Source organism: Athene cunicularia (assembly GCF_003259725.1).
Source record: "Athene cunicularia isolate RWA chromosome 3 unlocalized genomic scaffold, athCun1 chr3_part1, whole genome shotgun sequence".
NCBI classification, from domain to species: Eukaryota; Metazoa; Chordata; class Aves; order Strigiformes; family Strigidae; genus Athene; species Athene cunicularia.
In genome coordinates, this window is record NW_020799097.1 from 70,298,961 (window position 1) to 70,313,989 (window position 15,029).

At 38.0% G+C, this 15,029-nt stretch overlaps 1 protein-coding gene across 4 annotated transcripts in view; it reads right to left on the reverse strand.

Moving 5' to 3' along the window:
- Positions 1-15,029, reverse strand: part of MTHFD1L (methylenetetrahydrofolate dehydrogenase (NADP+ dependent) 1 like) — a 151,065-nt gene that overhangs the window by 72,185 nt on the left and 63,851 nt on the right. For all 4 annotated transcript variants that reach the window (XM_026846002.1, XM_026846001.1, XM_026846003.1 and 1 more), the window contains one exon: positions 14,574-14,685. In XM_026846002.1, coding sequence (XP_026701803.1) covers positions 14,574-14,685 — 112 coding nt within the window. The remainder of the gene's footprint in view (positions 1-14,573; positions 14,686-15,029) is intronic.

Below are 15,029 nucleotides of genomic sequence, written 5' to 3' on the forward strand. Positions count from 1 at the left end.
GGGGGGGGGGGGGGGGAAATCAAACAGAAAACACCAGGAGCTGACGGGAATAGCACTGTGTCACAGAAAGCATGCGCTGCAAATCTCCTCAGCTCTGTTTGCCTCCCCCTCTTGAAAATATACAGAAGTGCAACTGCAGTGATTCCTGCCTACAAAGCACCAATTTAGGGCATGGTTTTACACTGTGGCTGAAGCAAGTGAGCACCCTGCCTTGCTGAAAGGACAATTCCTGTTCCCTCTTAAGTTTTCCACCTTTCTCCTCTGCTCCCTCCCTCCCTGCTGCCCAGTTCCCCAGGTTTTGGCACTCATTTAATTGGGAGGTAAACTGTTGGAATTTGTTAACCAGAAAATAAACAAACAAAAACACAAAACAAAACCCCCCAACTTATTTCCACTGGGTTAGATCTGAATCGGCTGAAGTGAGACCAGACAAGTGTCTTAACATGTTCAAATAAGCAGCAGAAGCAGACAAGCAGAAGCAGGGGAAGGGAGACTCATTTCAACGGTGGCAAACTTCATTAATCCATAGCCACCTTGTCAAACCATACTCTGATATTTCAAATGTAAAATTTGACATCTTCTTGCAGCTTGGTAGTAATGAGCTCATTATTTAGATTTATTACAGGAGATTAAAAACCTGAAGACATCTTACAAACCACAAACAATTAATTCTAATAGAAATAAAGTGAGCTGTACATGGCTTCATGGGCTACATCTTTCTCTGAATTTCTCTGCTAAGCCTGCTGGGTTTTACAGCCACTTTCTTTTAACTCTGGTGTCCTATATTCATGTAAAGGCCTATAACTCATAGGTTAAGTGTTTGCCCCTGACATGAACTGTAATGCATAGCTGAATACACTAATCAAACATACACAGCTCCCCCTTTTCTATCCTCCTTCTGTGACAATATTAACTAGAAAAAAAAATCAAACAAAATAACTGTAAATTTTAGGCTGCATCCTTTTACCATTCATAGCACGTTTCCTTTGAGGTAACAAAGTATCACTTGCTCATAAGACAGATGACCACATTTTTAAAATGGAGCACAACTAATGGCACAGGAATAAGGCAATTATATTATCTCATACTTAAGAGATTATGACGGCCTTTGGCAAAGAATTATTAGCCGTCTAGTAATTACAAAATTAAAACCTCACCACTTTTTTATCTGGAGTTGCATGGAAGGAATAATTAGCAGCACTGATGGATCTTCATTTAAGGCTATTCTTCTACAATACCCCAACTGCGAGGAGTATATTAACTTATGGTGCCCACAGTATTATCCTAAGTGCTTAAAATAAATTTCCTCACACTTAACCATGTTTCCCTTTGTGTATCTCATTACCAGACTTTCATTTACTTCCACTTCTAAAAGATCCATTTGGTTGAAGCTCCTGCCACAAATACACCTTCCATCAAACTAAAGCTGCTTTCTGTTGAGCTCTCAGGTTTTGGCTCCTGCTACTCCCCTCGGAAGAGATATGGAAAATGAACTTTGAACATGCTTTGAGAAGTCACGTCACAAGCATCTGGAAAACACTGGCTTCCAGGAGACAGGCAGAGAGCCTGAAGATCTCTTCCCTGGAAAAGTTTCACCCATTTCATCAAATGGCCATGAAGTAACACCTGACCTAGCACCAATATAGCATGGCTTCATGAAAAAGGAAAGAGGGGATGCAAAGGATCTTATTCTTGAGGCAGAACACCACTTCAGCATATGCCCTGGAAGATTTCATACTTTCTAAAGAGCAGGAGAAATACAATCAGGCAATAAGTGATGATATAGGTAGGGAATACTGAATACATTATTTTTTCTAGCCAAAGTACCCTCAGAGCCTACCAAAACTCAGATAACAAAATCCATTTAACCAACCACCACCACACACTGGGCTGTGGGTGTTCATGCACTCTCTGCAAGCCTTCAGGTGGGCATGGCTATGAGAGGCTGCAAGGCCTGGAAAATCAAACAAAAGCGCCTGCACTTGGATGGCAGGAGAGTGGTGTCAGCTGAGGCGGATGCCACAGAACAAAGAGCCAGCACTGAATCAGGATGATCAATGCTCCTGTCACTTGGCGCAATCACCCGAGGCATGCCAGGCACAGAGTCATCAATCACTTCGGTGTAAGCCTACCCCATAATGCATGCAACTATTCGCCTTGGGCTGCCTCCTTGTGAAAACTCCCCCAGACTCTTTACTGAGGCACACATTTAGAGAAGTATTCCCCAATCTGCCCTTCTAAAGTCCTGGGCAGTGCTTGCTTATTAGCTTAAAAATAATTTTGCCCATGATTTAGGTGCTGCCTTTGCGGCATACACATGTGGTGAACCCTCCTCCTAGGAGGAAGAACAGGTTCTGGCTTTATTTCATTCCACTCAGTCCTTGCTAGGAGATAGAATGCTTTCCCTTCAGGATTGGTCTGGGAGGGAACACCAACAACATTATTCTTGAGAAAACTCCTGAGCCATGTTTTAGAAATTCATGGAAAAGGGCACCTGCTCTTATGTATCCCCAGGAAGAAGAGTATTTCACTGCACTAGCAGTTTACCTTGAAAAAACTGCCCAGTGAAACATGTGATGCAAAGGCTGTAAATTACTCCACAAGACCATCCTGAGAGCTTAGCTGGAGAGCTCTCTGATGGTGGAAATTCTACAAAGGGTGCAATACATGTATCAAACACATAGAATTTAAGATATCAATATGTGGAAAGACTTTACATGGAATAAGAAAGTGGCAGACACTGTTAGTAGTATTTTAAGAGATGGGAAAAAATGCCTAGTGGTGAGAACATGCAGCATAAGCCACAGAGGAACAGATGAGAGTGAAAGAATCCGTCATGTAAAGCCCACTGTGCTGCACAGACTTTGTACAATAGCCACATGCATGGAGAAATGCAGCAGGAGCAACTCTGGAAACTGTTGAAGCTTTTTCAGATATAAGCCCTCCAATACCTTTTGCAGATAGGCATTAGCTTGGTTGTAATCACCTATATTTTTAAAATAAACTGTACAAAATCAGTACTTGAACCTCTACTCAAAGTCTAAGATTAATGGTTTGTGTCAAATTTATTATGTATGTACAGTTTTCTCTATAATTTTTGGATGAAGAAAAAGGACTCAGCTGGTTAAAATTGTTGTGGAAAATAACTGTGTCTGTTAAACCATATGTGTGTGCATATGTGTAATCTATCTTATAGAAAGAATTACAAACTGAGGAGAGAGAAGGTACTAAGGTCACACGCAAACAAATCCCACAAGGAGAGGGATATTCCTACATGGATTTCCCAGTTAAGAAGACAACCCAAACTAAAATCAAACCAAACCCTAATTCTGCTAGTTTACAAGCCAAATCCTTTCAGCTGCTCATGGCTAAGCCAATTCTTTAATACCTATTGTGAATTTCTACGCTTAACTGCAATTCATGTAATCAAGGCAACAGAATTGCCATTGCTAACTACCCATTACCATTTCTGAAATATTTGTACATTATTAGCAGAACCCCCTTTACTACGATTATAAATTATTAATTTTTTTTCAGTTCCTCTTCATAATTGCCCATTATTTTGTCATCTCAACTACTCTGTTGTCCTTGGCCCTCCCCCGCATTTTTGTAATTTCTATCTCCTTGTGCAGCGAAGTACCCCAAACCATACACTGAATTCCTAATTGGCTGCAGGAAAAGCTGAACCTGCAACCCTTGATTTATGAAGCTGTTTCTCAGCCTCTTGGGAGCTCTGTTTGAGATGCAGTAGATGGAGGCAGCAGATAGATGCAGTGTCCTCATGCATGTAAAGCATCTGCTTTGTCCCTGAAGCCTCACTCTCACTCAGAGCTTGCAGTCAGGGCTAAGTTGGAGATACATTACAAGCATATGCCTTATTACTGCAGGAAGCAAAGTTGAAGAGTTTGAGATTGTCAGCTTCAATAAAGCTGTCAGCATAGCAAACCAAGAATAAAGGGACCAACAAAAAGACCCACCATATAAAAGACAGATAGGCCACCTGAAATTTAAGAATGGTTGTAATGCACATTTTCTCTTACTGTATTTGAATCTAAATGGTTTTCTCAATCAAACCAAATTAATTACACAGCAGTTATATAAAACTGCAAAAATAAAATTACAAGGTCAGAGCAGGAAACTGACCCTGATATACCACTTAGGACATGACACTTCTTTTATGTAATTATTTCATAGAATCAGAGAACAGTCTCCAAACACTTTCAAATAGTCAACATCTGACCTTTAAAAGCATTTTGGCTATTTGCCAAAGCAACACTTCCCATTAACAAATAATACTGACCATACATAACCTAGCATTATTTGCAACCTAATTAACATGTTTAGAAATAAATTTATATCCGTAGTCATGAATTCTTGACATTTTTCTTTAAAGCTAATCCCACTAGGTCATAAAATGAGATATGTAAGCAAACCTAACTTCTGTTTTCCAAGACAAATAACTATTATCTGTTAAAATTATTGAGAAATTTTCAGCATACAATAACACATATGGTTTGTTGTTCGAAAACTAAAAAAACCTCAATGATCTGAAGTCAGCATACTTTCAGAGAAATCACAGTATTTTTCTTTTATATTGTCTTATCTTAAAGGCAAAACAAACCACAAAATCTCAGGAACCCTCTGCATGTGCATTTTTCTTCCAAGAACATCTAAAGACATACCTTAACCTTTTCTCCAAACCATAACATTATTTCAGTTGAGTTGGCAGAGAGGGCAGCACAGGACAAGAAGAAAACATTTCAGAGTTCTGATCCCAATGACAACAATGCAGCCTTGAACAATTCTCCCTGAAATGCCTATTAACTGAGCTCTCAGTGTGCATGTATTTATGGAATACCAGTGGAAAAATAAAAATCAACTCTACTAAATATAAACTTGTACTAGATTATATTAAATGTCTGCCAACTAAAGTTACCATAATCAGAAATGGAAATACATGTAATTAATGTCCTTACCACATTTCACATTTCTATTGACTTCTCTGGAGCCTTGAAGATTTAAGTGAACAGTTCAAAAAGTAAATGAATGAACATTTCCCCCTCCATATTTGTACATTATTAACAATTTTAATTACAAAAGCTTTCAGAAAACAAAGCGCTTCTGCCTGCAGACTCACAGAACAATGGCTCGGAAAATAAAAAGCAAACCCAACGGTTTCTCCAAGATGATGGAAATGTATGAACAAACCTAATTTGCATGCAAGTAGTCCACAAAAACAACATTAGATTTCAGTATCAAAAAGCCAGTAAAACAAACAAAAAAATCTAATATAATTTTCAAATGATATTAAAAATAAACCATCCACTAAAATTAAAATTCAGCCTTTGAAATGGGACTTGAACTCTTTATGCATACTCTGGCCTGCTGACCCTTGCTAGAGGGTGTAAGTCAATATGAAATACTCACAAACAGAGAGAGGATGATGGATTTTCTGCCAAATAACCCTAAGCAAAAGTAATGCTGTTAGCTAGGGAACCTGCTTTTATTTCCTTTGCCAAGTGATGAATTAAGAGAACTTCCTAGCATATACGATGTTTTACTGTTTGCATTTTTTTAACCTCTAGTTCTTTTTTTCTTATAAATAAAAGCAATACAACCAGTAGGCAACAAAAGAACAAAAGGAACTGTTTATTTGCTTCTTATGAGTTGGGAGTTTTAAAACTAGGAAAGATCACTAACTTGAGGAAGGAAGGGAAAATAAATAGGACAGAAGTTGCAATGTCATCAGTTTCTACTCAGTAGAATGGTATTTTATTTATTAGGAACTGGGCAGTGCCTCTACTTTCTGAATGAATGACAGATCCTTCCTATCTATTTTTACCTCTGGATAACTGTCCTGAGACAGAGAATAATGAATAGCCCTTAACAGTTGTACACTCCATACTTTTAATTTATGAACACCATTGACAGAGGAAAGAGTTGTGTTAAGCTCTAACATGTTGCAGAAGAGGTCAGTATACAGGGCACTAAAATACCATGTCAACTTGTCAGTGAATTCCTGATGCATGTTTAAGTACTGGCAGCTGCCATGGCTCTACAAAAGCCCTTCTACCTTAAAGTTCCTATTACTATAGTGTTTGGCATCTCCCCATTTGCTACGGTGAGACAGTTCTTGCCCTCAGAAAAGTTTATAAACTGATTAAACAAATCAGGAAGGATGGGATTACTATGCAGGCATGAAGGCAGAAATTACTTGCTTAAAGTTACAAGGCTAATCAAGGATGGAGGTGGTAACAAGATGTATGCCTCCTGACATGCACTATAGTGCCTCAATCACGAGACAGCCCAGGAGTTCTCAGTCAGAGAACGTGTGCTGCTGGTGACAAGCAATGAACTCAGCAGCTGTCTTCTCATCTTTTACTGCAAGAAAGAGGAGGAAGAACCAGTCTTCTCAAGACACCAGTTCCTCAGGAGCCAGCCAGCAGGAACATTCACGCCGCTCTTCCTGCCTCCCCATCCTCATCATGGCAAATCCCCCAGGCTTACAATCCTAACCCAAATACCATCTCGCTAACATCTCCCTCCTACTCTGAAAACCCATAGGAAGAGAAGAAAGTATGGCTTTTTCAAATAATCCGTGCATGTCCAGTTGTCCACTTGCTTCTGACCTAGCCATCTCAGTTACAGTGTGACGCTTTATTCAGCACACGACCAACACATACACGTGCCACTTCACAGCTCTTAGTCTGTGAGAAAAACACTTAATTCCTTTGCCAGTGAGGCACAGAACAGCATTCATCCACTGCAAAGTTTCAAAATAACCTTAAAAACAACCATGCAAGGCTATGCAATCTCTTCATTATTTTCTATCATGTCATTGTTATGGTTTAAATCGTTTTCCTCTGATGAAATCACTTCACCCATGAATTCAAACTCCTCTAAATGTACTAATTAAAATATCTGGTCTCTTACATGACATCTGCCCTGAGAACAGTGGTAACTCCTGGTCACCAGGAGGAAAGGCAGTCATATACACAGTAGTGTTATCCTGCAGGGTGGACTTCCTGAACAGAAGATACATAACTATTAATTATACTGGCTCAAAAAGAAAGGAAAAGACAGACAGAGTTGCTACACTAAAGAATGAGTGTCAGAGACTGCAAAGGAAATTAAAACAAATTGTGAGGGTCTTCAGCCACACAAATTAAAAGGTAGAAGCTAATAAAGTGAAGTCACCATAATATACTAAAGACAGAATTAAAAAAAAAAAAAACAAAACCAAACCAAAATACATAAAAGCTGAATGCACTACTCTTAACAAAGAGTGCATCCGAGAATTCAAAATCTTGTAAGAAAAAAAACGAAACACCGTAAAGCTTGTTCAGCATTTTAAGTTCCTTTTCGCTTGGTGCCTTGTACCTGAAAAAATATCAAACCCTGTATTTAAGTAATGTAAGAGCAGTGGAGGGAAATCTGAGTGACTACAGGCTTAATGGTTTTCAAACAGATTTTAAGGAAATATTATTTTTTTAAAAAATGAGATAAGTAAGAAATATAATCTTTGTCTACCAGAGGCAGGCTATACCAGATATAACTCTGTCTCCAGTAACAACAATGTGACAACATCTCATCAATGTGACCTTTAGGAAAAAAAGACTTGCAACAGCAATACTTAGGATTGTGTTAGCAAGGCTAGAAAAAACCCTGATGATTACATGATTAACAGAGAGAATAGACAGCCATGGTCGGAGAACTGTAGGACAGGAGAGGAGCAGTCTGAGGGCTCTCGTTTACTATTTGCTAAACAATCTCAGCAGAAAGACTGAGGAACATTGATGGGAGTTTGTTGGCGACACCAAAGTTTGAAAGTAATGACATTGTGGAAAGGAACTTGGAAATCACACGGCTGCTGTGCGGTTTGGGAAGTAATGACGAAAACCAGAATGAAAGTTATTAGTAAACAGCGATTGCCATTGGAGATTAATGACAAAAATCTGATCTACAGTTTGGCTACTTCATACCGGCAAACACCAGAGTCTGGGAGCCTAGCAGTATTAAGTCAATCACAGAATGAGTGATGTAAGGAAAATGATAAAAAAAAGTGACTGATTTCAGGATGAACACCAGCAAGGTAAGACTGACTTTGCAGAGCTTTTTGCATGCACCTATGTTGAAGAAAGTGAATACTGTATCAGATGCAGAAACTAAAAAAGCAGATAGGCTGTGTTATAGGAATGGCAAGCCTAACACTACAAAAGGTTATAAAAGCTGTGCTTGTTTCGTTAGACAGTGCATAAATTACCCCCTAAGATAAGACTAAACTGGAAAACAGTATTACAGAATAAGAGCAAATGAGTCCAAACTGGCAATGGAAACACAGCTAATTTAGCAGCAATAGCTGGTAAGAGTTAAAAATCTTTGCTAGTTTCAAACTGGAGTTCAGTCAGTTTATGAAGGAGATCATCTGATATGCTTGTCAGACAAAGCAGAAATCTCAGCTAAATGGCTCATGATTTATAATCACATGTTCTTTTATTCCTGTAAATTGCCCCTCATCATTCTGGATATCAACAACAGATTTGGGAACATAAGTTTACAAATATGCTTTGTAGAAAGGAAATGCCAAATGAATTTCCAGATTTATTTTTTCTTTAAAGGGAAGGAGGTAAAATCTCACTATGAGACGGTCCATAATTTGGGAGCTTTTCTCTTCAAAATAGCACCACACATCCTTACTGGGCAAAACACCACTTTAATGTTAGTTAGACATAATTCAATAGTTTACAATCAATACAAACTTTCAGTTGTTTGAGTTTAGCTTTGCATAATTCACAAACTACCAAATTAATTTAACTCTGAAATACAGTGACACAGGATACCAACATCAATGTTAGAATGTTTCCTGACACACAAAACCATTCAGGACAGCTCTCTTCTACCCAATCTCCTTCTGAAAAGCTTTCTTTTGCAATGTATCCTAAAGATCAGAACTGTCAGAGATAAAGTTTCAAGAGATATGCAGTGAAAATGTGAAGTCACTCTGAACTTTCTCAAGGACTCCAAACACACAAACATATAAGAAAAGTGTTTATTGTCTCTTGTCATAATAATTCATAAATTATTTCGACTGTTTTAAGCATTTTCTGCAATAGAAAGTCATTTAAATCACTGTTACCTGACTTTCAGTGTCAGCAATCCATAAGCAAGGGATGCACGATTTGCACCCAGATTATCTGTGACAAGGCAGTAAATAAACTCAGCTTTCATGAGCTTTGACATCCTGTCAGTGAAGGAAAATGTGTTGCACAACATTCCGTCTCTGAAGACTTTCCAGCTTACTGGTAAGAAAATCTGCCAAGATTTTAAAAAGCAAAGGGGAACAGGAAAAGATTTTTTTTTGTTTCCACTTTACAACAGGTGAAAGAAATGGAATTTATTTTTATTTCAGCAAATGTGAAGAAGGAAATAAAAAGGGCACCTGGGATGTGAATGGTATCACCATTCACAAGTGAATGGCGAAGATTCACAGGTCTTCTAGGAATAATGGTACCTTATTTTGCAGTTTGTGGTACCACTGTGCCTTGTAGTTTTAGACCATGATTTTAAGAGCCTTGCCACAATACCAGCACAGTATCACCTTCCTTCCCAATACTCCACTGGCACAGCTGCACTAAGCACAGCTGCTTGAGCAGCTGCACTATGACTGGGATCACAGAAGACACTGTGAAGATTTGAACATCCCTTATCTAGTTTGTAGCACACATGTTCCAGAGTAGGCTAGTAACACCTATGCTGATAATGCTGTCAAGCACCTTGTACTATGAAAACTTAGCCTTGCTTTAATACTTAAGCAAGAAAAATCACATTGGCTCAAACAGCAAAATACTGGAACATAATCACATTATAGTTTGTTTCTTGGGAAAATAAGGAGTGAAGAAGTCAGAGATGAAATAACACAGGGTAGAAAGATGCCAACAGAATCTTAAAAATTAAAGCTCTCTGGAGGATCACTGCATGCAACCCTTTTCTAATGTATCGAGCAACAAGAAATATATAAAAAGAAAATCCTTGAACTCAACATCTAAATGTAGTAATATCACATGTAGTACTGGTGACAAAAGTTTAGCTGAAGGATTTGGGCTTTATTTCCTTTTTTGGAAAAAGACTACTAGTAAGAAAAAAGTTTGAAGTGTCCTACGACATGAAAAAAACCTACTGAAGATTATTCACTTAGTGTACTAAACACATACAATTTTCATATGGTTTATAAATGTGTTATACAATGTCTGTTCAAGAGTATGTAAAATGGATACCCTTTCAAATACAACTTTGTATGTACTAAACAGATAGAGTACCTAGCATCATTAGTTTATTCTAACAATAGTACCCACACAATAAAAAGTCAATTACTGAGCTTATAAAAATTTATTGCTTCTACTTGAGCTTATACCATTAAAAATGTGTGACAAAGTCTTTCCAATTACACCAAGTACACCAACTAAAGAAAGAAACAGAAAGCAAACCTTTCTTAAGAAAGGCACTAACAGCTTGCAATAAGCCTCCTCTTGTCACCTGACAGGACACCAGGAAAGACACTTGACCTTGCCTAGCACAGCGTGCTTTCAGCACTGAATGGGACATGCTTATTAGGAGTAGGAAAGAAAGTAACTGCCAAACATATAGTACAAGCCTCAAAAAACAAACTTCAAGACTTTGATTTGGGATTCCAAAAACATATTCATGCTTCACTTTTCCTCTTATTTACAACAACCCCTTTCCTCAGCTGAAACACCTTCAAGGGATTAAAAAGATGGATGGGGCAATCTGCCTAGTTGTTTATTGCAATAATTTCTGACACACTGACAACTATGACTCAGGAAAGCTCATTCTTCTTTCTCTTTCATCATTTAAGCCTTAAAAACACCTCTTGGGCAGCCTGCATTCACTGACTAAAAAACCCCCTAATAGTTCATCCTTTCTATTCACCTTAACAGAGTATTAAGGAACAATCTGACTGATCAGAAAAGGAACTTGGAATTTTACGAAGTATTCTGTTGCTTTAAGCCAACACAGGATGAGGAATGAGCAGCAGAGAGATGTGATGTAAGAAGCTCTGATGATATTTAAATGATTACCTCTTCTTGAGCCGAGTACCAGACTTATCACAGGGAGTGACTAGCTGCATTCTATGTGGATAAAGTCACCAAAATTTCCTGTCCTTTTTTTGGTTTTATTGGTATCTCTTCCCTTCTTAGCAAAGCCGCCCACACACATGCCCACAGGAGTAAGTAAGAATTGCAAAACACTTTGCCCTCATGGCATGTCTGAAGGGTGGCAAGTTAGTATGAGTTCTGTAGTCCAGTCCTCTCCATTTCTGGGTGCAATTCAAGGCACCTCTCTCTAAACAAACCTTTGTCCCTAGCAAGACATTTGAGACATCAGCAACCAGAATGAATTCCATCTCACTGATGTTTCTTTGCACGCCTTCCTCAGCTCTCCCTGACATGAGATGTGCCTTCTGAAACCTACAGAACCTCTCACCATTTGTCTACTTGCAAAATACACCAAGACTTGGAAACTGTCACAAAAAAGAAAACTGCTGGGTGAGCAGAATGGCAATGTTACTGTGATAAAGGCACATTTTCCTGTGCTTTGCCAGATACCTGCCAGTAGGCTCTCGTCACCTTTTGCCCTCTAACTAGCAAGTCTTTCTAGGACAAGGACTTGATTTTTTGTTCTGAATGCATGCAGTGTTTATGGACTGGGACTCTAAGTGGCAACAGTTACAGTGTGCTGGAACCCTACATAAGATACTGCAGCATCTTATGTAGCAAAATATTATCAAGAACACTTACCTCCTTAAATACTTAAAATCAAGCATTTTACATATACACCATACACTGTGTTGGTCCAGACATGGGACTTCTGCTGTCAGAGAAAGAAATACAATTTTTTGTTCACTTAAGGCAACAACCTAGACATCCAGAAACCTGGTTAGTGTTCTTGTTTGCAGACACTGCCATGACACCTCTGAAACAATGAAAAACTTCCTCAAAGTAATGGTGGGAAATTGGAGGAAAGAAAGATGAGGCAGAGGTCACTTCAGAAGAGGACTTCCAGCAAATCAAAATACACTCCCCTGAACCATGAAATAAGAACACAAGCACAAGGAGAAATTTGTGTAAAATTAAAGCTTTACAAAAGTGGTAAATTTATCCTCAGGTATGCCAGTAAAAACTTCAGCTGCAATTTAGACCAGGCATAGCATTCACTATTAACCAACTTCTGTGGGTGAGCCAAGAGTTTGACATTCCTACATCAGAGGACAGCAATGAAAAACAAAAAGGGAATTAAAGAGGTTAACACCACAAAACAAAACCCAACAGAAGTAATTGCCTAAATACAGATATATTTCCTCACTCAGTCATAGCACAGGTTCAGTGGTAAAACTCCTACCAAGAGAACTCAAAACCAGAGAGAAAAAGTCCGAGCTGTCAGTATGTAGCAACAAGGCTCAGGGAAGAGGCAATGGACAGGCTGAGCTAAAAGGCTTATGATATCTCAAACATAACGAGGACCTGATATTCACTTGGATACCTGAAACTAAAGCAGGGAATGCCTTCAGTTAGCGAGAGTTCACAACAGGGCTCAATGGTTAAAAACTCTGTTTAAATCTTTTTTTTTTTTTTTTTTTTTTTTATCATTAAATAAATGTATTCAGAATGCAAAATGTTCTTACTTTGAGGGAAAAGAACAGACCCTTTAACTGTACAATAGTAACACTGGAGAGAACAACCCTCTTCCTTGACATGATCATGCTAATTTTAAAAAGGAAATACAAATACACAATACATGTCCAGACTACCCTGAAAACCACTCGTTTCACCACCTTACCTGCAATGCCTTATTTTCTTACACAGGTCAGCATTTCCTAGCTACTCCTACCTAAACATAAGAAGTGAGAGCAGAATACTGAATCAAACTTTCCCCAAGAATGCTCTTGCTAGCAAAATATTACACAGAAATGTCTAACAATCTTTGCAAATTACATTGAATTAGAAGGGCAGAGGTTAACAAAACTGACTCTAGGAAATGATGTTGTTAATACCATAACAAGGATCTAAAATTAATTCCGTGCACTTTGCTGCTCCATTAAAAAAAAAAAAAAAAAAAGAGAACATTTCTTCTAGGCACAGAATGCTTAGCAAGATCAGAAACTTACTTCTATAAAGATGAAGAAACAAAAATGAGAAAATAGAAAATTAATAAATATACTTTAAAAATAAGAAAGCCATCAAGAGAATGGAAAACACAAACAGAATTTCTACCTGTTCAACCTTTTTGTTGTTATTCAGAAATTGAAGTGACATATTCTTATAGGTTTGGGTTTTTTTCAAAGTCAGTATGAACTACAGTGTGTTTCAACCCTTTATTTTCTATTGTTATTAATTTGTTACGTCTTAGTATTTCTGTAAGAAGATATCCCTCTGTCTTCTTGTTCACTAGTTAAAAACTTTGTATAAGAAACCTTTCTACTATCTGTGAATATATAGGTTGATTAGTATCACAACAAAAAGTACACACATTCTATAACAATGCAAACAGCTCCCCCATCCTTTGTACAATAACCAATGAATTTAACTAGAAACAGTTCTTTCAAGTAATTTGGTTCTCTATGTAATTTACAGCAATATGTAGATATGACATAAGCATGTAAGGACACGTTTCTCTGCTAGTTTAAGGGCACTAGCATAAGAAATGTCATGTTTCATATTAACACACCTCAAGAGCACTGTTCCAAAAGTACTCAAAGTTCAACTTTAGGATTAACATAAACTAACCTGGGTGTTCAGGACACAGAAGAGAATAGCTGCACCAGTGTAAAGGCATTACTACTGCAAAGTAGCAACACCCCTTTCCTTTTATTAATTCTAAACACACACAACATTATTTTTATAAAAACTAGTTCACTGTTCAACCACAAGTTTATTTTGCTTGGGACCATAAGTTCTACATGTCTATTGTTGCTTGTGCAGACTGAATTCTTAATGTAAACAGAATCTGCCCACCTACATGCTTTCAGGGGAACATGAGGGCCTCATGGTGAGGTTTTACAATGCTGTTGGACCAACCTAATGGCTCACTGCCACCAAAATAAGGCAGTCTTACTCCTTCTTCTACCACTTTTCCTCTGCTGTTCCTCTGCACTGGCTCAGGGACCAGTGATCCCCGATTTGGTTGAGCTTGCTCAACTGGAAAAGAAATAAATCATCAGGAAAAGGGAATAGTTTCTGTCCATTTATCAAGATAGGTCAGGTGAATACCAATACAAGGAACTACAGGACACTTCTTTCAATGCAATTGAGTCATTCAACTATTTCAGCCATCTTGTGGAATCTCAAACATGGTGGTGGCAGGAATGCTCGAGACAAAGGGCAGGGTGAGAAAAGTGCTTTGGATTTTTTTTATACATTAACTTTAAGATTATTATTAATATCTTCATAAAATGAAATAGCATTCTTACCTTTCACCGCTATTTTATCTACTTACTTACATCATTGTTTGCCAGCTTACCAACAAACCATAATACAATAAACAAAATAACTACTTACCTACAAATCCTTTCTCTCCAACTAATTTAAGGGCAATTTTATCTGCCAAAACTGAAGAATTTCCATGTGCAATGTTAGCAAAAGGTCCAGCATGAACAAATACTGGTGTTCCCTGAATGATATAAAATATATATCATTAACAGATAGGGAAGAACACAAGCTGAATATTCTTGCAGATTAATCAAGACTGTATGTAAATCAAAAGCACATATAATGAGTAAGCAGTGTTAGATAACTCAAGGTGGTTAGGTATGCTGTTAGGTAGGCTGTCCACTGACAGGCCTAATACCAGAACCCGATTCATTCATAGAAAGGTAACAGACAGCAGCACAACCTGTAGTTACTTACACAACTTCTTGCCCAATCTTGTACTAATGTTTCACATTTTCACTGCCCTAATGCTGTGGTGTGATATTCTGGCATATGTACTACAACCAGCACTAAGTGTACTGCTGC